The sequence below is a fragment of the Xenopus tropicalis genome, chromosome 5, assembly GCF_000004195.4.
Source record: "Xenopus tropicalis strain Nigerian chromosome 5, UCB_Xtro_10.0, whole genome shotgun sequence".
NCBI classification, from domain to species: domain Eukaryota; kingdom Metazoa; phylum Chordata; class Amphibia; order Anura; family Pipidae; genus Xenopus; species Xenopus tropicalis.
The window spans coordinates 27,994,970-28,018,724 of NC_030681.2; the positions used below are offsets into that span (position 1 = coordinate 27,994,970).

Consider the following 23,755-nt stretch of genomic DNA (forward strand, 5'->3'; position numbering starts at 1 on the left):
GCGAAAGGTGAACATTTTTTGCTATGTACGTGTCTCTTTGCCCCCTTTGTAGCATAATTTGATGCAAATTAGAATTTGGATCCATATTCAGCCGAATTTTTCACAAGGGATTTGGGCAGATCCCAAAATTGTGGATACAGTGCATTCCTGATAGAGCTATGAATCCCTACACTTAATGACAGCATTATATGCTTTAGCCACCACCAGAGGGAGCATGCACGGGGAATTTAGCTATGAATCCATATACGTGAATTTATTATCGCTGCCTAGAGTCCTTTACATACACATGACACAAATACAAGCTACAAACAAATCAAAGGAAATAAACATATTCACCCTAATAATTCTAAAATGCTGTTAGTTATTTGCTGAACAAACAATATGTAAATAAAATCACCCTTTTTTTAACCTTTTTTTTTCTTACTCCCCATTTTATACATTCTCATTCTATCTTTCCATTTTTGTTCTTTTCTTTAATCTACTATTGCCATCATAAACAACTTACATGCTCATCCAATTCCAGACCCCACTCACCTTATTGTCATATTCTTTATCACCTAAGAAATTAATCTTCCAGCAGGGCTTCCTTCTCTTTGGTCATTTTTCATCATCATTATCTTTCCATTATGCTCATTTTGTAATTTCTCAAGTTGACCCTTTTTTAAACTCTCTCCTACGCTGTGTAAAATGGTGTTTTGCGCTGTTTGCAATGTAATACCATTCACTCAACATTTATTACGCTGCAAACGTGTACCAACTGCTTGAAGATGCGTAATTGTGACCGTGACTTTTATATTAAGAAATTTTATTACATTCACTGTGCACGGGCACAAACGAAAAACTTTGCAATCGCAAACCTGCTGTCGCAAGAAATGCAAAGGGTTCGCTAACAGTTTTTTTTCGTCACGCAAATGCAAAAAAAAAATGCCACTCTGGTCCCATTGAGATTTTTCCGTTAGCAAAACATAATACATTTCCCCATTAGTGTCTTTTATTACCTTCTGCATTTTTTTTGTCTTTTCTTTTTCAAATATTTAGTTTTTTCATTTGCTGTTGACTTCATTGCTTTGTTTTGCTTTTACATTTTGTTTTACATTTTATCATTCCATTTCTTATATTCCTTACCCACTGTTTTCCTTTATACTTACATTCAGTATTAATCCAGTACTATTGCTTCACTTGTTTAGAGGCTTTCAAATATAGGTATGGGACCCGTTATCTGAAGACCCGTTATTAGGCTCTTTTCCGACCTCTTGGACCAACCTCACAACTCTTTGACAGCTTTGCTGCTTGGCTTTCTTATTTCATCTGATTCCCAATCCATTGTACTAGCTGACTTTAACATACCTGTTAACAATCCTAATGACCCTGCTGTCTCTAAACTCCTTTCACTAACATCCTCCTTTGGTTTATCTCTATGCCTCTAAGGGCCGTGGCAGACGGGGAGATTAGTCGCAGCACGACAAATCTCCCCTAAATGCCATCCCACTGGCAAGAATGTAACTCGCCGGTGGGATAGCAAGCGCGGCGCCAAAATCACCAAAGTTTCCTCTCAAAGCAACTTCAGCAATTCCGGCAAATCACCACACTGCGTATGTCATCTCACCGGCGATTTACATTCTAGTGGGATGGCATTTTGGGGAGATTAGTTGCCCGCGACAAGGGAGATTTGTCTCGGGCAATAATCTCCCTATCTGTCACAGCCCGGTGAGCCTTTAACTATTTCATTTCCCAAACATGTTAGACAGAGTAGGACACAGGTTTAAAAGGACAAAAGTCACAGTTATAATGAGAAATTTTGCCCCACTTGGCAGCACTAAGCACCAGAAGTAGTGCAGAAGTAGTGATGGGCGAATGCTTAGTCAATCACGAATTTGTGGCGAATTTCTGCCTTTTGCCATTTCATGAAACAGGCGACAAAATTCATAGTGTGCAAAAAATTGTCACCCCCATCAAAAAAAATTTGTTGCGTGTGTAAAAAAAAAAAAAACCTTACATGCAGCAAAAAAAATTGTCGTGCATGTCGGGTTTTTTTTGTTGCACATGTCGGGTTTTTTTTGTTGCACATGTCGGGGTTTTTTTTTTTACATGGAAAGTTTTCGATGTTCTGTGGATTTTTTGCGAATCTTTTCAAAGATTCGTGAATTTTTCAGCGAGACGAAACAGATTCGCTCATCACTATGCACAAGTGCTCTGCCCTGACATTGTGGAGAGGACTGAACTTACAAAAGTCCTGGATCTGTAGGGGCAGGAGCCCAGTTCTGGGTAATACAATGCTGCCATTTGATCAAAACTCTTTAAAACAAAGTTCTTAAAGTGAAGCATGAGATGTTCCAGTGGTAACTCTATGATGAAGGTTTTAATAAAAAATGTATTCACCTGGCCAACTCTCCCAGGATGCTTCATGGCTAATCCTCCACTGGAAACAGCAGCAGCTACATTCCCATCCTGATCAACAACAATTGCTCCAACGGTGTCCAAAGTTCCTGAGTCATTCTCCTGTGGAGTAATAACAACTATTGTTTATAAGGAACATAAACAAGGCAAGCCGGCCGGAGCGAAATGTATGCATTTCATTTTCTTTTGGGAAAGTCACAAGAAATATGTAATATTTTTACATTGTTTATTTTGGTATTTAATTTAGAGTCTGGTTTATGAGATATATATATGCTGAACCCTAAGAAAAGCTGCATTTTCACAGTTTCTTTACTACTACCCTTCCCCTTACATCATCTGGCAGTAAAATCAAGTGCATAGCTAGTTCAGGGAAATGTGTCTAATAGATCTAATCCTTTACATCCCAACAGTCAGAGCTAGGCAATCCACCTCAGTGCCCCTGTTCCCATGCACCATTACCACTTGAGTAACCTATATAATGAGGTGAAACACTAGCTGCTTTAGTAGTACAGAGTATGATAAATGTGTCAGCCAATCCTATTCTTTTTTCGAGGATTTTTTTTTTTTAAATTTTTTTTGAGTGAAATGTCTTGTCATCTATGATGTATATCTTCACTCAAGGGTCACGTAGGGCTGATCTTCTGCAGCATCAGTTATGTGAGAGACAGGCTGGAGACATTAGCCACAGTACCAACCATATGTCTAAACATAAACATACACCATTTTCTTTAATGCTGGCCAAAAATTTAAAGATCTGCTAATTTGGATATTTCCTGATATGCCCAGAGATAGGCAATACCGGATCATGTGGCCAGCTTGCCAAATTAGTGTATCTTTGCCAAACTAACTGTGCTTACATGCCCTCGGGCCAATGATTGAATCACAGGGGGTACCCATAATTCATCCAGACCACAAACATTCACAAACATGGGATTAACAAACAGACAATCACCGTCATCAGTCTGCAGCCTCCTGGAACATTTTTCATGACTAAGAGCATGTAGTTTTCTACAATGTCCCTTTAAATGTGGTTCAAAACTACAAAAGTTTGGTAACCACTGAGATAGACCGTGCTAAATAGCTTCAGAGTTGCTTTACTACATTAACAAAAAATTTTAATTGAAAAATCGAGTTCTTAGGATACTCTGTACTGCACATTGTGTATGCTAAAGGTGAGGGGCTGTTTATACCGTACTGAAAAAGCTGGTTAAAAAAAAAAAGTGTGCATAAAAGTGGCCTAAAGACATTGAATAAAATATGTAGACACATAAAGACTTGAAAATCAGTTGTCATCAAGCAGTCAGGAAAACAATGAGCTGTTGCACGCACGGTCAGTTAGTTACGGGTCAGAAGTGTCAGTGCTGGTAGCATTCACTGCACAAGGATATAAACAAAATGGAATGACATCTTTAAGTGTTTAATAAATGTGGCACACAACCATTGCACCTAGCAACTCAACCTCTGCGGTTACAAACATAAAAGTGGATCCAGGATTTATATGGATTTGTATCCCACTTTATTAGTATGGTCTTTTAATAACATGAAATATGGAAATGGTTTCTGGTAAAAAGTGCTCATGAAACATACCAGATGATTTCCTTTTTTTGCAACAGAGCTATGGAAAGAACAGCACTCTATAGAAGCAGATACACTTTTTAGGTACTGTGATCACTGTCATGCAACTTTGTGCCAATGACATAGTTGGCTCGTGAACTCAATGTCCTTTGAGTTTGTACTTAGGGAGGCTAGCCGGGTAGAAAGCCATAAAAGTTTTATAAGTAGCAAGCATCATTATAGGGCTCAATCAAGCCAAACTAAACACATGCTTTATTTTCAGTGTTGGCATAACAATCACATAAGGTAGTGTAATTCACACCTCACAGATAAAACTGAGGGTAACCAGACTTGGAGCAGAAAATAGAGCAGGGGCGGGCCAAGCCAACCAGCCATCCCTCCTTCTGTTGCCACTTCCCCCCTCGTATGTGCGATAATGTAATGGGGGGAGGTGGAGCACACCGTTTGAGGTGCTGGTGAGCAAGAGACCACCCCCCCCCCCATTGTTGTGCCCTAGGCAGGTGCCATTTCTACCTACCCCTAGTTCTGGCCATGAAATAGAGGGAGAGGAGTGGGCAGAACTGAGCAACTAGATCTGGGAAGTGCTTCATGTCAGCTCAGTAGAATTATTTATTTATAAAACTTGCACATGACATAACAGATGCCATTTTAGGTTTACATACATTTGCACTTTAACACATTCAACTTTATAGAGCTCAATTACAAATGGCAGCTGCAAGTACAATTGGGTGATTGACTGGGCCATTCTAGCAGCTTTATTTTCTTTCTCTGAAACAAATTAAGAGTTTCCTTGGCAGTGTGTTTGGGATCATTGTCTTGCTGAAATGTCCACCCTCGTTTCAGCTTCAGCATTATGGTAGATGGCAGCAGATTCTTATCAAGGATGTCCCGGTACATATCTCCATTCATCCTTCCTTCAATTATATGAAGTCTGCCAGTATCATACGCTGCAAAACTGCCCCACACCATGATGTTCCCACCTTCAATCTTTACTGTTGGTATGGTGTTTTTGGGGTGATGTGCAGTGCTCAAACATGGTGTGTGCAATGGCATCCAAAGAGTTAAATTTTGGTCTCATCTGACCAACTATATTCTCCCAGAATTTCATTGGCTTGTCCAAATGTTGTGCAGCAAACTATAAACAAGCTTCAACATGCTCTTTCTTCAGCAGTGGAGTCTTGTGAGGTGAGAGTGCATAGAGGCCATGTCGGATGAGTGCATTACTAATGCATTACTTTGCACCTCCTTTTCATGTGTTCAGTACTTATACCCCGTGTCATTCCACTTTATTACACATAACGTAAAGACTTATTTGTTTTGATTTCTTTGTATGTGTGGAGTACTTTTTTTTTTTTTACCGCTGTATGATCTATCTGGCAACTTACATATACAGTGGAGGAAATAATTATTTGACCCCTCACTGATTTTGTAAGTTTGTCCAATGACAAAGAAATGAAAAGTCTCAGAACAGTATCATCTCAATGGTAGGTTTATTTTAACAGTGGCAGATAGCACATCAAAGGGAAAATTGAAAAAATAACTTTAAATAAAAGATAGCAACTGATTTGCATTTCATTGAGTGAAATAAGTTTTTGAACCCTCTAACAAAAAAAGACTTAATACTTAGTGGAAAAACCCTTGTTTGCAAGCACAGAGGTCAAACGTTTCTTGTAATTGATGACCAAGTTTGCGCACATTTTAGGAGGAATGTTGGTCCACTCCTCTTTGCAGATCATCTCTAAATCCCTAAGGTTTCGAGGCTGTCTCTGTGCAACTCTGAGCTTGAGCTCCCTCCATAGGTTTTCTATTGGATTAAGGTCCGGAGACTGACTAGGCCACTCCATGACCTTAAAGGAACAGTAACACTAAAAAATAAAAATGTTTTAAAATAATTAAAATATAATGTACTGTTGCCCTGCACTGGTAAAAGTTGCATGTTTGCTTCAGAAAGACTACTATAGTTAATAGAAATAGCTGCTGTGTAGCCATGGGGGCAGCCATTTAAATTGAAAAAAGGAGAAAAGGCACAGGTTACATAAGAAGATACCAGATAAACTGTGTAGAATACAATGGGAATCTGCTACTTATCTGTTATCTGCTTAGTAACCTGTGCCTTTTCTCCTTTTTTCAATTTAAATGGCTGCCCCCATGGCTACACAGCTGGGTATTTATATAAACTGCAGTAGTGTTTATGAAGAAAACACACAACCTTTACCAGTGCAGAGCAATAGTATATAATATATTAATTATTTTTATACACTTTCATTTTTTGGTGTTACTGTTCCTTTAATGTGCTTCTTCTTGAGCCACTCCTTTGTTGCCTTTGCTGTATGTTTTGGGTCATTGTCGTGCTGGAACACCCATCCACGACCCATTTTCAGTTTCCTGGCAGAGGGAAGGAGGTTGTCGTTCAGGATTTCACGATACATGGCTCCGTCCATTTTCCCGTTAATGCGAATAAGTTGTCCTGTGCCCTTAGCAGAAAAACACCCCCAAAGCAAAATGTTTCCACCCCCATGCTTGACGGTGGGGACGGTGTTTTGGGGGTCATAGGCAGCATTTTTCTTCCTCCAAACACAGCGAGTTGAGTTAATGCCAAAGAGCTCTATTTTGGTCTCATCAGACCACAGCACCTTCTCCCAGTCACTCACAGAATCATTCAGGTGTTCATTGGCAAACTTCAGACGGGCTTGCACATGTGCCTTCTTGAGCAGGGGGACCTTGCGAGCCCTGCAGGATTTTAATCCATTGCGGTGTAATGTGTTTCCAATGGTTTTCTTGGTGACTGTGGTCCCTGCTAATTTGAGGTCATTAACTAACTCCTCCCGTGTAGTTCTAGGATGCTTTTTCACCTTTCTCAGAATCATTGACACCCCACGAGGTGAGATCTTGCGTGGAGCCCCAGAGCGAGGTCGATTGATGGTCATTTTGTGCTCCTTCCATTTTCGAACAATCGCACCAACAGTTGTCACCTTCTCTCCCAGCTTCTTGCTAATGGTTTTGTAGCCCATTCCAGCCTTGTGCAGGTCTACAATTTTGTCTCTGACATCCTTGGACAGCTCTTTGGTCTTTCCCATGTTGGAGAGTTTGGAGTCTGCTTGATTGATTGATTCTGTGGACAGGTGTCTTTTATACAGGTGACTAGTTAAGACAGGTGTCCTTAATGAGGTTGACTAATTGAGTAGAAGTGTCTAACCACTCTGTGGGAGCCAGAACTCTTAATGGTTGGTAGGGGTTCAAAAACTTATTTCACTCAATGAAATGCAAATCAGTTGCTATCTTTTATTTAAAGTTATTTTTTCAATTTTCCTTTTGATGTGCTATCTGCCACTGTTAAAATAAACCTACCATTGAAATGATACTGTTCTGAGACTTTTCATTTCTTTGTCATTGGACAAACTTACAAAATCAGTGAGGGGTCAAATAATTATTTCCTCCACTGTAGATATAGTGTGCATAAACAGCTGATTTTTAAGATTGTTGTTCTTTGCAATGATGTTGCACGCAGACATGACACTGGCTAAAAAATTGTGTACATTCTCTATCTGGAGTTGGGTTCTTAGTGGGGACCCACAGGGTTCTGAACTACCTCTACTTTTATTTAATTTGTTCTTAAATTACCGTATATACTCGAATATAAGCCGAGGTACCTAATTTTACCTAAGAAAACTGGAAAAACCTACTGACTCGAGTATAAGCCTAGGATGGGAAATGAAGCAGCTTCTAAATTTCAATAATCAAAATAAATTCCAATAAAATTAGGATCTATCAATCTTGCTGAACAAATACATACAGGGAATGATTATGTGAGATGCCAGGCTCTCCTTTTCTGGCTCCTCTAGCAGGGTGCCCCCTGCTTCCCACAGGCTTAACAGCATGATCACCTGGAGAAGGAATCACTCATTAATACCTGCGTTGCTATTGAACCACCCCTCCCCGATTCCCATAAAATGCACGAGGTTGCCGGGGGCTGATGGAAATTGACAAAAATTACAAATCCTCTGTACTCACCAATAACAATATATAAGGGACAGTAAGATATTTAAAGTGATACTGACACCAAAAAATGTCTTTCTTTCCTACTTCCAAACCTACCTATAGGTCATGTTAACGGGTTTTACTGAAAGTCCTGTTTCTCTGCATAAATCCGACTGAAGATCCTGAACCCGACTGTCTAAAACCCGACTCTAGCGCAACCTCAAAAGGAGCACATCATAAACTGGGATGATTCAGCCTGCTGCTTCCTTCAAGGAGCTCCCCCTCCCTCAAGCAGGCAGGCTTGACCTTTCCCTTGCCTGCCTGCTTTAGAGAGCAGGCAGGCTCTCCCCACTCGCAATACAAAGAAATAAATGGCAGAGCTTTCCCCTGTGCATGCCATGCCTCCTCCCTCCCCCCTCCCCATTAGACAGATAACAGAGCTGAAAGCAACGGAGCTCAGCGTGTGACTTTACGCCGGGGGCGGAGCAAGGAGTTCGGAAGTTGCAGTGAGCAGAAGAGCGCACAGGGAATCAGGTAGCAGAGGGTGCAAGCTGTAGGGACTTGAGTATAAGCCGAGGGTTGATTTTTCAGCACAATTTGGGTGCTGAAAAACTCGGCTTATACTCGAGTATATACGGTACTTAGAATGCCTTGCCCTAAGTAATTTATTGGTATCTTCAAGTCATGCAATCCAAACTCCATCCAGGATGTTGCATGCTTGCAGGGGGACCTGGACAAACTGGCAATCAGGGAAGCTAAGTGGCAGATGAGATTCAGTGTTGAAAAATATAAGGTTTTGCAAAGAGCTGTTTAGTCGCCCACAACAGATCTCTGATATCAAGGCGGCAAACTGCTCCAAAAGGCTTTCCACCTGTAACAATAGGAAAAAGCCTTTTTGAAGCAGTTTATAACCCACGATAGCAGAAATCTATTATGGGCAATTGAACCCCCCCGTTGGTTCTTACCCTAATGGGACTTCTACTTGACGAAGAAGGACCTAGAGGTTCTCGTAAATAACAGACTTGGTTGCACATTGTAATGCTGTTTTGGGCTCCAGAGCTCAAATGGGATATTACTGAATTAGAAATATTATTGAGTCCAAAGAAGGGCAACTTGGTTAAATGAAAACTGAACAAATATGGCTGGAAATGCCACAATTTAAATACTGAACTTACTGCAACAGCCTAAAGGTTCAGCATCTTTATAACAAATTTTTATTTACAATGATTTACGCCTTCAAAGTTGTGCACAAAAGCTCCCCATCTTGGATTTTGTTTGTCTTTTATATTATCTTTTTACAGTATATTGTCAGACATTATATTAACAGCAACACCAAACATATTCCGTAAATAGCATATTCCGTGAGCTACTGGGGGGTATCTCCAGATTCACGTATCTTTACTGCCAAAGGGCTATGGTTGCCTTTGGCTGTACAGAACCACAAAAACGAATGTTTAGCATTTCTATCCTAATTGTTTAGCTTTAGTTCTCCTTTAAGGGTATGGATAGTCTTATTTATGAAGTTACAGTTGTTTACACTAGAAAAGAGGAGATATGATAACTATGTATAAATATATAAGGGTACAATATAACAAACTCTCTGATGATTTATTTACCAGTAAGTTGATCCAGAGGAACAGTTAAGCAGGTTTAATTTAGACAAAAAGGTTGGATTTGATGGACATGTGATTGTTTTCAATCTATGTTACTATTCCCTTTTTATTAAATAACCCCTACTTCATATGGTTTTATTTGCGGCAGCTACTTCCCATTGTTCTGCTGATCGGCTGCTGGGAGGGGGGGGAAGGGATATCACTCCAACTTGCAGCGCAGCAGTAAAGTGTGACTGAAGTTTATCAGAGCACAAGTCACATGGTTGTGGCATCCTGGCAAATGAAGAATATGGGCTAGCCCATGTGAAATTTCAAAATGAACTGCGTTTTTGAAAAACAGAGTTCAATGCAGGATTCTGCTGGATAAGCTCTATTAATTGATGGGTTTTGAAAAAAAAAAACATGTTTTCCCATGACAATATTACTTTAAAATTGCAAAATGGAATTAATCCCATGGCAGAGAGAGGGGGGGGGGGTACATTGCACTGCCAAGATACCTGGTTAGAATGGATGCATGGAAATAAGGCTGTCAGGTGTACTGCAGTGCCCTCCAACAGACAGCAAGAATTGGGTAAGTATGGAAAGTGTAGGTAGGTAGGTTTTAACATAGGAATCTGAATAGGGTTAATGCTAGAAGGTAAACTTTTTTGATTGGCTGTAGTAACAAGATGTTACCCGCCCATTACTTTCCAGTAAACCTATTCCTATTCCTATTTACATGGTAAAATCTATGGACATGATTAAATCTATGCACATCTTAGATTTAGAAAAATTAAAATGCTTTAATTAAAACATAGGTGTTCTGTTGCCCTGCAACAGGTAAACGTTGTGTGTTTACTTCATAAAATTTTTTATACTTTATATAACTAAACTGCTGTGTAGCCACGGGGCAGCCATTCAAGCTGGAAAAAAACGAGAAAAGGCACAGGTTAGATAGCAGAAAAACTCTGTAGAATACAATGGGAATCTGCACAGCTTATCTGTTACGTAACCTGTGCCTTTTCTCCATTTATTAATATGAATAGCTACCCCCATAGCTACACAGCAGCTTTGTTCATATAACCTATAGTAGGGTCTTTGATGCAAACACATAACTTTTACCAGTGAAGGGCAATAGTATGTTATATTTTAATTACTTACATTATAATATTTTGGTGTTACTGTATGTTTAAAGTATATTTATCAGTAATGGTACAATTATATTGTTATGACGCAGTAGGTTATTTTTAATTTTCCCCGTACGGAGTTGGTAAGATAACATGTGAAATCAAGATTTAGGATCAAAATCAAACAAACAGAGGCTAACTTTAGAGCTCTGCCACAGGGGACGGCAAGGCAAAGTACTGAAATCACTTTGTCCATTTAGTCAGCAAGAGTTTTTAGCAAATAAAAAAAGGCTGGAATATTGGCATTCTTCTATTAGATTTTCTAAGAAACGCTTAAGGATGGCAGAACAGATGTTCTAATGAAAGAGGCATCATAATTCACTCCAGATGTTGTGGAACTATTAGGATGATAGGAGATAGAGCACAGCAAAAGTTAACCAGCGCTACAGTGAAGTACAACCAGTGCACAGGTTACAATGAGAGATGGCTAAGATGGCTATTTACAGAGCATTTAGTACATGTGCATAACCAACGGCGACCAAATAAGCACTTTCTGGAAACATGGTGCAACTGTCATTAGTCAGGAATGTTAAGTAAATATTAATGAAACCAGCTACGCTGCTGTGGGACCATATCAAATGAAGACAGAGCTAAACTTTGGTTCAAACAAAGACCACACAAGTTTCGCACAGCACATATCAATTTACTGGGAGTCCCATCAGCAATCGACGCAGGCACTGCCCCTAGTGGTTACACACACCCTTAGGACGTGGACATCAGCCAAGGTTGTAATAATAAATCACCCATGACCTTTTCAATTTGAAATGTTTCAAGTCAAGACGCAATGAAAGCAAGCAACAGAGAGCTGTCATCGGTAAAAATGGATTACAAGTAAATTGATTTAAAAATGTGCTTTTCATAAAGAAAGGACTAAGCCACTGACACACTCCTCGCTAAGAAGGATCTTGTCCCAAACTGACCTTAGGCCTGTCTCATGGGGGAATAAAGACTTAGAGATATAAACAAACCTCAAGCTGTGAAGCGTGTATAAAAATAAATACAAGAAATAATGGCTCCTTTCCTGTGTGGTCACCCATGGATAAGGACGGGAAAGGAAATGCAGTCTGTTTATAAAAGATTCATTAGGTATGGCCTATTTTAACTTCTCTGTGGTGTCAAGGAGATGTGCCTATAAATAAACCAATAAATACCCGAAATACTGATGTCTTCTCAAACATGATTTCAATATGGAGCAGCATATCTGTAAAGGGAAAAGCCCAATTCATTGGTACTTTTTTTTCGAGTTGCTGTTTTTGAAAATAAAAACTAAAAAAATAGTAGAAAGCTAGAGATTCCAAACGTCCCTTTTCTCCAAGAACAATTTAAATGGGATAACCAATCCTTACATTAAACCCCTTGTAACTACTGTCCCCTGCTATAGGTTGGGGAATGTTATCATAAAATTTCCCAAGTATAACCCTTCGGGTAAATCCATTGCCAAAGAGAAATCACACCAATGACTTATGAGCCACTTTAACATGATTTCTTTTCTAGAACGTAACTTTCTAAACAGGATTTTTTTTCCTCCCTGTTAAGAATAATTTGTAAATAATAACAATAATAATGGCAAATTATCATTTTTAATTTAAATTCAAATTCTCCAAACATTTATGTACAAGTAATGTAATGTCAAATTGCATCATTGTCCTTATGTTTAAGTGCAATAATGTGCACAACTTGTAAGGGTGAGAATAAAAGGTATGTCTCAATGGAGTTGGGTAAGGGTGAATAAGTTGGGTTATAGGGTAATAAATATAATACACAAGAGCCATGAATATCCTGTAAAGCAGGGCTGTCCAACTGGAGGTCAGCGGGCCATCCAAACTAATTTTATGGCCCCCAGTCTGCTCTAGGGCTTTATAGACTTAACTGTATGGTATGACATCATAATTTCAATTTAATCCAGCCTTCGAACATGCTATATGATAATGTAATAAATTGCACAGCACTGCTGTAAAGTTTATCCTTATAAATGGTGCTTGGTGATGTCATCAGATATAATCTGTGCTTTGTGATGTAATTACTGTCACATGACTTACTAAAACTTGTATATTTATAATAAAGTAGCCCATTGTAATATATGAGGATATTAGAAGTCACCTCAGATATCCATGACCCCTATAAAAGCACTCAGACTCAATTTTATATGGCCATGGGACTCCTCAGTTATATATAACATCCTCTTATATTACAATAGGGGTACTTTATTCACTATATATTTGACACTTTTTAATTACTGTATATAGTTATATATTTAATTGCTCTGGGCTTTTGTACATTTCTATGGTACAGATCTGCTAAGTGAGTGTACAGCTGGTTATTCTACCAGGGAGGATGGTAAAGACATCAAAATGGACAGAATCTGAGGGGAAGCATCTCTGCTGTCATTGGGCAGGGTAAAAAGGGACAAAGCCCCATATGTATGCAATTAGTAATCAGTGAAACAGTTCAGTTTTATTAATAATGAAGAAAAAAATCTCCAGCTCCAATCTCTTCTGTAATTTCTACAGCAATTTGTTTGTTGCCATTTAATTCTGCTATATTTAAAATGCTCTAAGATAAAGGAGTAAGCTTAGATTTCCACAAATTCCATGAAGCCACGCTCACTGCCAGGGAGGCTTGCAACAAATTATTCTACAATGAGTTGTATGCTCTCTTGTGGCCACAAGTTTTAGTGATTACTTACATGGCTCGCCTTAATATAACATATTACTGTAATTATGGCCGAACTATTAAGAATAATAATTTAAATATAGGTAATAATACAAGGCTTAAATGCTGATGCTTAACAAGGACAAATCACTGCCATCGATGATAACTTTAACCTTCCCCTTCATTTGCTCTGCAGTTTTAATTTATAGTATATAATGTCAGACTGAACTAGCTGCACGCACAGCAACCAGTAAGGGGGTCAAAAGAAGTTGAAGTACAACAAAGACACGAATGCTGCCTCCATCTACAATTAACATTTTCTCTGAATTTCAGCATATCATCAGCTTTCCTGTGTGGCTCTAGTTTGAAAGCTGCTATTTTTTTCTGCAGAGTAAGCACTGCAAACCCGTTGATGCAGTACAGACCCCACAACGCATTCCAGTAAAGTGAGCTGTAGACACCTCTGGCCGCAAAAGTGTTATTAAACTCCTACGGTATGTGTCCAGATCCATCTAGCAAATAAAGAGCAGTGTATTTGGGTTGCGTCATGTGCTTCGGATTGTTTTAACTGGGACACTGTAAAACAAAATTACACAACATGTTCACAAATAAAACCGGAGGAATGAAAATAAACCGTGGCAGTAAAAAATCTTTACGGCTTCTAAATTTTAGTCCAAGTTTCCTTAAAGATGTATTGCGCTCAAAATTTGATTCAGTGAAAACATTGCTGGGTCAAAGGTAATGTGTTGGACTGAGGTGTAATAAAAATACTTATTTAGACAAACTGTGCTTACACATATGGGTTTGTTCTCTAAGGATGCTTAAAAGTATGCAAGTTAACACATGTTAACCAAGAATGCTTGATTCATAGGAGAAAAACTACAAGGCCCAGCTAGCCCCTTTCAAAGCCATGATGATCATTAGTGAAGGCCTATGCAAGATTACCCAACTGCTGCCTTAAAATAGATACAGTTCTTCATCCCTTTAGTCTATGTATGTCTTAAAAATATTTTTCTTAGCCAGTTAATGAATAAAAACCATAGCTGGAGAAATGTGACAATGGAAACTATACTACTGTATGGGATGGTAGGGGCTAAAGAACAATACAGCCCAACTTCTAGCAGTTGAGGGGCAAGGAGAAAACATTTAGTGGTCCTGATAGAGATCTTGGCATATAGCAAAACCCTTGCCAATAATACAACAAAACTGAGTTGATGACCAATGCTGTCACTACTGATGAACTACTGACAACCATTTTGGTGTGGCTTGAACTATGTTTTGTCCTATATGAACCTGAATTTTGTTCTTTACGTAATATCCTATAAAAAAAATGTATCTAACTACTATGGATGCAGTACTTTCATGATTTGTTTTTTAAATTTGGCTTCTTACTAAAACTACTGGCAAAATTAAATTATTGAAATAAAAATGTTCCACCTTTAAATGTCCAGTTTGACCTTAAGGGTTTTGCCAAATCTTGGATTTGGTGCACCCCTATCGCCTATCCAACCGTATGTCTAAATATACTTGATATTCACTTCTTTGCCCTGCAAAAGGCTGCATTTCTCATGTTTGTGTCAAAACGATAATAGTACCATATGTACTAATACTCTTTTATACTCCTAATTGCAAGATGTTTGAAGCAATTTAGAAAATGTTAATATCCCGATTCCTATAACTGACATCAGGTAAACACAAGCTTGATGGTTGTAATTTCAATAACAGGATTTCTGGGGTTAGTATTGTTTTGACTCTCAGTATGTTAAGACTAATACTCATAGGATCCTATTTAATTCCCCAGTGTATTACTGGAACTTCACCTGTCTCTAATCCATGGCTGAAGAGGTGTCAGGAGTCAGACATAAGTAAATAAAAGAGTGGCAGTGTGGTGTGAAATTATTAGTTTTAAAACATTAGGTTAGTGCTAGGATGGTTTTAACACCTTTTTTTGACTAACATGTTGCTGTAATAACAACTTTCATGGAATTATGCCATTATACTTATTATACTTACATGAATGCTCAAAGGAAACTACCATAAGTCAGTTCCTATCATTGCAATATAACAATTTTCTCCTGCAGGAATCCTTTGCACTATAAATGTCACACACTGTTTATATAAAACTATTTGCCCCCTTCCTGATTTCTTATTCTTTTGCATGTTTTTCACACAAAATGTTTCTGATCATCAAACACATTTAACTATTAGTCAAAGATAACACAAGTAAACACAAAATGCAGTTTTTAAATGAGGGTTTTTATTATTTAGGGAGAAAAAAAATCCAAACCTACATGGCCCTGTGTGAAAAAGTAATTGCCCCCTGAACCTAATAACTGGTTGGGCCACCCTTAGCAGCAATAACTGCAATCAAGCGTTTGCGATAACTTGCAACGAGTCTTTTACAGCGCTCTGGAGGAATTTTGGCCCACTCATCTTTGCAGAATTGTTGTAATTCAGCTTTATTTGAGGGTTTTCTAGCATGAACCGCCTTTTTAAGGTCATGCCACAACATCTCAATAGGATTCAGGTCAGGACTTTGACTAGGCCACTCCAAAGTCTTCATTTTGTTTTTCTTCAGCCATTCAGAGGTGGATTTGCTGGTTTGTTTTGGGTCATTGTCCTGCTGCAGCACCCAAGATCGCTTCAGCTTGAGTTGACAAACAGATGGCCGGACATTCTCCTTCAGGATTTTTTGGTAGACAGTAGAATTCATGGTTCCATCTATCACAGCAAGCCTTCCAGGTCCTGAAGCAGCAAAACAACCCCAGACCATCACACTACCGCCACCATATTTTACTGTTGGTATGATGTTCTTTTTCTGAAATGCTGTGTTACTTTTACGCCAGATGTAACAGGACACGCACCTTCCAAAAAGTTAAACTTTAGTCTCGTCGGTCCACAAGATATTTTCCCAAAAGTCTTGGCAATCATTGAGATGTTTTTTAGCAAAATTGAGACGAGCCATAATGTTCTTTTTGCTTAAAAGTGGAAATCTGCCATGCAGGCCGTTTTTGCCCAGTCTCTTTCTTATGGTGGAGTCGTGAACACTGACCTTAATTGAGGCAAGTGAGGCCTGCAGTTCTTTAGATGTTGTCCTGGGGTCTTTTGTGGCCTCTCGGATGAGTTGTCTCTGCGCTCTTGGGGTAATTTTGGTCGGCCGGCCACTCCTGGGAAGGTTCACCACTGTTCCATGTTTTTGCCATTTGTGGATAATGGCTCTCACTGTGGTTCGCTGGAGTCCCAAAGCTTTAGAAAAGGCTTTATAACCTTTACCAGACTGATAGATCTCAATTACTTTTGTTCTCATTTGTTCCTGAATTTCTTTGGATCTTGGCATGATGTCTAGCTTTTGAGGTGCTTTTGGTCTACTTCTCTGTGTCAGGTAGCTCCTATTTAAGTGATTTCTTGATTGAAACAGGTGTGGCAGTAATCAGGCCTGGGGGTGACTACAGAAATTGATATTGAAATTGAAAATTGAAATTGATAAACCACAGTTAAGTTATTTTTTAACAAGGGGGGCAATCACTTTTTCACACAGGGCCATGTAGATTTGGAGTTTTTTTTCTCCCTTAATAACGTAAACCTTCATTTAAAAACTGCATTTTGTGTTCAATTATGTTATCTTTGACTAATAGTTAACGGTTTTTGATGAGCAGAAACATTTAAGTGTGACAAACATGCAAAAGAATAAGAAATCAGGAAGGGGGCAAATAGTTTTTCACACCACTGTATGTACTAGCTTCTATACATTTATTCTCTACCTGTGCCAAAATGATAATCTCCTCCCGCTTTTTTAAATAAGATGTAAGTAGCAAAGCACAGGGCACAGTTATAGTCCCACGCAGCCCTTATCATTGTCATGACTTTATCACTTTTATCTAAGTTGTCTGCCCATTAGGAAATGGTGACACAAGAACATGTGGGTGCTAGGTAAGATAAGGTCAGTGGTATGGTTCAGTTGTTATAATTATTACTTTATTGTTGTAAGATAAGTCAGTGTAATTCGTACAACCTGCGGCATGTCAGCTTTATGCAAAAACCAAAATGAGCCTTCTATGCACTTAACTTCAACCTCTGTTTCTGCCAAAGACGCCTGTAAAACATCATAGGGGTCTGTTGCCAAAACATAGGAAGTAAAATAGATGAGGATCTGCTAACAATGTTTCTTAGCTTTGCTCCAACATGCAAAATGGAAATTCTGAATTCAGTTCCTAGACAACAAGTTACTACTCTAACATGACTCAGTTGGACGCAGATTTTTCATTATCTACTTCGTGATGTTACATTTAATGATCTGGAATATATATCCAGCAATTTCATTGATGGCTTAAGTACAAAAAATATGATTTAATAAGTGCAGGGAAGCAACATAACTAATGCTGTTTTTTTTTTTCTTCTAGAAAATAAAAAGTGTTTCCGAGGAAGTCACCAATTACATCATGTTTTGCTTCAACATTACCACATTCAGGACACGGTATTATTAGAACAATATACAGCGCCAGGATATAAATTAAATTTAAAGATGTTTTAAAACAACAGCAAACACATGCCTTAAAGAAAAAACATGACTGTAAAAAATGCTTTTTTTCCCCTCAGTCTTTGAGAAGGATTTGGGGATTTCTGTGGATAACAAGCTGTGTAACTTGAGGCAGTGTCAGTGGCACTTAAAGCAAATAAAGTGCTGTCTTGCATGGAAAAGGGCATTAACTCAAGGTATATTAAGATAGTTTTAAAAAATTTACCTAAAGGTCATATTGATCATTTTTCCCTGATAGGGCTGCTTTTGTAAACAAGTATTATTGAAAGTTCCTAATCGTGACTGTTTTGCCAGCCTGACTGCTAACAGCCTACTGCTGCACAATTATGGCAGCCCCCTCATAGAGGAACATGGGGGATCAGATAAGTAATGTAAAATCAGCAGGCAAAATTTTAAATAGCATGCAAAGACAATGACGTAATGATGATGTAATGATGTAAATAAAAAAAAGTTTTGTTTCTGGCGTTAGTATCTCTTTAAGAAGGATATTAATGAGCTGGAGAGAGTACAGAGATGTGCAACTGCTAAAAAGGAATATAATAAAAAAAGGAATAAAAGGAATGTAGTTAAATAATTAAACTATGAGGAAAGACAGTCAAGCTTGGGGTTGTTTTCTTTAGAGAAAAGGCACTTGTGAGGGAAATGATTATTCACCAGAGGCCAACCATTTAGACTTAAGGAACCGAACTTTCATCTGGTTCTTAATTGTGAGGGCAGTGAGGTTGCATATTCTATTAAGCCCTTTAAGAGTAGCTTGGTTACTTCTTGAACAAGCAAAATACTGATGGCTAATGGGATCTACAGTTGAATTAGTATAGGTATCAGTAAATCTAGTTTATATATGTGACTGTATAGATAGGTCTGTGTATGTATATGAGGGGTTGAACTCAATAGACTTTTGTATTTTTCAATCCAAAATAACTATGTAACTATACAAAAATACAATTGGCACACAGGGCCTTCTTCTCTTCTTATTTGCGTTTATAAGTGGATTCTGCTAAATTGCTACTCTTGGTTTACCTGTTACACATTATCAGCCAAAGCACCATACACTCGTGGGTGCTACTCAGCAGCTGCTTTATATCAGCCATGTGAGGCTATTTTAAAGGGATACTGCTGCATTTTCCTTTTAAATAATTTTCTACATATTTAAATAGAACAGAGCAGTTTTTACTAAAGGTTTAGAATCTTGCAGTGAAGTCAGTGGGTTTCTTTAATGACAGCCAGAACTTCATTTATAAAGTATGACAGCATAAATTGACTATAACTATGAGTCCAAGTCCACTCTATCTTTCTTCATACTACACATGGTTTCAGGCACAAATACTCATTTATTACACTATTAATACAGTGTAAAGATTTCAATATCTGTTCCCCCGAATAGTACTAAACAATGCAATTGTGAGACAGTGGAATGTGCTTAAGAGTTAAAGACCATCAATATGTCTTCAAAGACAACATAGCCAACATGTGTTTATACTCTAATATAAGGCCTATCAAAAAATCTAATCATTTTTCAATAAAAGGCTTCATTTATATGATAAAACATTTTACAGGTAGGGTGATAAAGGTGATATATTTTTATGGAGAACTGCCGTAATTCAGGGATATTATTTCTCCATACGTGCTATGATAGATGGGACATTTTAGTCACCACTACTTCTTGCAGATGTCAAAATGCCCACAAGCCATCATCAGTTGTTACCAAATGGCCTAAGGGGGATACATGGTTGATTGGCATTCACGGGACATACAAATCTGCAAGTGTGTGTTTTGAGAAAATAACTTAAGACAACGTAACCTGAGGCCACACATACAGGGCAGGTACAAATCATTGGTATGTAGCCTGGCACCTGCCCTGTTTATGTGGCCACAGGATCCTTTGTGTTAAGTGCGTAGATGTGTTGCAGTAACCCGGATGCCCTGGGAACTGGTGCACCAATAATTATATTTGAGGGAGGCTGGCACTTGTTTTTTGCCTTAATGTTTGCAGGCAATAACCGGTAGAGACCTGCAGCACTTTTCTTTCAAGACTACTGCAGAGACACTGTAATTATTTTCTATTTATTTTACAGCAATAACACCACCAACCTTTTCACTTGATTGTCTTCTTTTTTTGTACTGAATAAAATCTGTCTCCACCTTTTCAGCCAGCTCCAGTTTTCGTTTGTTGCGCTTGAATGCTGCTAAACTTAATTCTTGCAGGAACAGAAAAAAATGGAAACAAGTATTAAAGGATATATGTGTTTTTTAAAAGAAAACTTTACCAAGACATTGGTAATATATTTAGGCAGGCAGAACTTTAAAGAAGCGGAATAAACACTTGCATCAGTAAAATACTGTTCACATGTGAGACCAATTTAGTATATAACTAAAGCTCAGAGAAACAGAAAGAGGTGGGCCAATGTATAAGACACACGGGCAGATTTACTAATTCACAAATCCGAATCCCGAAAGGGAAAAAATCGTATTGGAAACGAAAATTTTGCGACTTTTTTGTCGCCGTCGCGATTTTTCACATTTGTCGGGACTTTTTCGTCGCTGTTGCGACTTTATCGTATTTTGCGCTACTTTTCCGTTGCCGCCGTGATTTTTTGTATTGATCGATAGTAAACGGCGGAAAAACCAATCCAATTTTTTCACGACGGCGACGAAAAAGTCGCAAAAATACAGATCATTACGAAAAAAACGCATTCGGGCGCTTTCGGTCCGTTCGTGGATTAGTAAATCTCCCCCACAGTGTTGTTTATCTGTATAAAGTCTATAAGCGATAAGATTCCTAAATGAAAAACATTAAGGTACCTGGCCTGCCTTCTGTGTTGCTTTCAGACACACCAATCACAATGCCTCCCATCCACTTAAATCCAAAGACATTAATTAGCCTCAGATATGTAAAGGGCTAACTGACTAAAAAATCGGGAGGAAAAGAAGGATAAATAAAATGAAAAATAAAAGACAGACGATAGTCATAGAATTCTGATAAATCCAACAGAACAGAAAACAGTCAAAAGGCAATTTGCAACAGTGGAGGAAAAAGAAAGAAGATAAAACGTAAACCTTTGAAAGAAAGTGAATGAAAAGAAAAGGTATGTAATACAGAAAATTCAAACAGGATAGACGCAGATTTGTAAAGATTAGGACATTCATGGGCAAAAAAAAAAGAAATAAAGACTGACTTCAAAAATGGTAAACATAAGAATGAAAACTAAAGAAACTGCAAACAAAAGTCAAGCTATTATTTCAAAAACATATTGTCAATGTAGTCTTTTACAAGTCACATTGCAACACAACTAAGAATACATGGGGACATCTGGGCAAGCAGTAGTAGCTGCAGACTTATGTAGGGTGACCTACACAGTAGGAACAAGCAGATGTATATGCCAAATGACAATATAAACGCTGCTCACTGTATCAGAAATGAAAACATGTCTTACATGTCTTACTCTCAGGCCTAGAATGGCAATCTATGGATTCTAGGCTGCTGTAAGGTGCCATAGACAGTCACTATTTATTGGGCTAGAGGGGGGCTGTTTGGGCCTCTGTGAGCTTAGAATTCCAAGGTCTATTTTGAATCCCTATCCGGTCCTGTTTACGCTTGTTTATTGCTGTCTTGGACCATCATTGACGTTTGAACATAGCCTCCAGTAGGTAAACAATGTTGCATACGGGTGCCATTATCCATAACTACAATGGCTCAGCATACAAGCTTGACTTAAATAAAGAATTTTTAACTTTTCCTTTACGTTCTTCGGTAGTGTAATTTTAATTAAGCAAAATAAAAGTTTTATCAATTAAGGTCATTTTTCTGTCTTACTTGTTTGAGGTTTTCAAATGGCCCCAGTTGATGAATCAGAATTTTCCTCCCAATCATTAAATGGCTTTTAAAACTAAAGGCCAATACTTGTAGGAAATGTGAAAACATGACTGTTTGCACAACTAGCTTGGAAACAAATGTTGCCGGGGGACTGAATACACTTTATTGCTATTAAAGGTATTCAATCTATTTTAAAACAAAATTACTCAGTGCAGTAATGAGATTAGCAGAGGTATTGGGAGCACTTTAAAGAAGTGAACATTCAATAACCTTCAGCCTTGTGTTATACATCTACATCAGTCTGAGCTATTAATGTGACCGATTTACCAAATTTGATTCCAAAATGCAGGAAAGGAAATTAATTCCAGCCATTAAGTGTCACTAGATGCAAATAAAAAAGAAAAAAAAAAGTCAAACTGGTTCAATTTATCATCATTTAGTATTAAAAAAAGAGATATAAATGGCATCACGTAAGTTATTCCCAGTCTCAACGGACACATGTCACACAAATTAATAAATTGCTCACTGAGCAACCATTTATATACAATATCGTTAGTAAATTCCCAGTAATTTGTCTGCTGGATTGGATCCAATTAATACAAAGCCGCTGCTCCTAAAAACCCTTGGTGACACTGAATTGGGGTTTAAAGATAACTTCATAGAAATGACTTCTCTGTTTGAGAACAGAATAAAGTATGAAAAGATATAATAAATCTTGGATTTAATAGACCTTGGAAAAGAACTGCCTGAATCATTTATATGGGCCAATTTGCATTGGGGATTAACAATTTAGGTCGGTGTTAGAGTCATATGTTCTTCCATCCTATAGTAACGAACATGGAACTAAAACATTAACCTTGTTTCATAGATGTATCAATACTTTAAAGAACTTTTCTGACAGACAGGAAAGTCATTTTTAAAGAGCATGTCAGTTTCAACATCCTGAATCCTGACCAGAGCGTTGGCCAAACCAATTCTGCACCCTTAGTGCCAAGCAACATTAAACCTCTGTACCACTGAACAATATGTTTTGTTTACAACCTATGCATTTTCTTTATTTTTCTTAAAGCTTTTACAAATTAGTGTTTGAATTTAGACTAATCTCTTGTGGAGGATGTGGTATTTATATACCCAAATCCAAGCGTGATGGATTCTGTGCATCCCTAGTAAGCATAAAGAAAAAAAAAAAAAAAAAAAAATATATATATATATATATATATATATATATATATTTAGTAAGGTAATGTTTGGTGGCCTTATGGCTTGATATTTTTTGGATCATAAACAAGTAGTCAAAGTAGTAACCCATAGCAATTTAAAGGTTTGATGCACTTCGTACAGCTGCAGGATATCCCTCTGACAGGCCTGGGTGATGATTTGTCTGATGATAATGCAATCTGGACGTACACGTGCATTGGTTGATTGAAATATCTGACTAATCAATTGAACCACTCAGTGGGTTTGCAGGAACAGTTTCAGACTGACAGATGGACCATACAGCTGACAAATCAGTTCATCAGTTGGTCCAGATTGTATACTGCTTAATCACAGTCTTTCCTGAAACTGACTTGCCTGTGGTCTAAGTAGAGTTTGAGCCCCCCTCGTCCTCTCAGAAGACTAATGAATCACATTCTGGCTGGTATATGTAGACCTCCCAACACTTACAAAAAACAAAAAGAGAAAACCAACAATCTACAGTGCACAGCATGGCAACAAATTTTTACCACATCTCTAAATACCATGGAACGTGAAAACTCGGCCTTTCCCATGTTTGAAATCGCAGCATCAGAAGCACAAGGTACACCAGACAGAAACAGTGGCCCCTACAATTTCATGACTTATTATGACCCAAAGCATTCCATGGCACATTGTGTCTCCTGCATTCTGCAACTGCTGAAATGGGCACTCCATTAGCACCAGATATGCCAGTAAAATCATTGCAAAAATGGTCAATAAGCACTCCATTAACCCCAGATATGCCAGTAAGATCACTGCAGAAATGGCTAAATACATTAACCCCAGA

The 23,755-nt window shown here is 38.2% G+C and overlaps 1 protein-coding gene across 3 annotated transcripts in view; it reads right to left on the reverse strand.

Moving 5' to 3' along the window:
* Positions 1 to 23,755, reverse strand: part of tasp1 (taspase 1) — a 119,301-nt gene that overhangs the window by 61,648 nt on the left and 33,898 nt on the right. For all 3 annotated transcript variants that reach the window (XM_012962750.2, XM_018093794.2, NM_001127096.1), the window contains 2 exon segments: positions 20,010 to 20,116; positions 2,380 to 2,499 (listed from right to left, as the gene is read on the reverse strand). In XM_012962750.2, coding sequence (XP_012818204.1) covers positions 2,380 to 2,499; positions 20,010 to 20,116 — 227 coding nt within the window.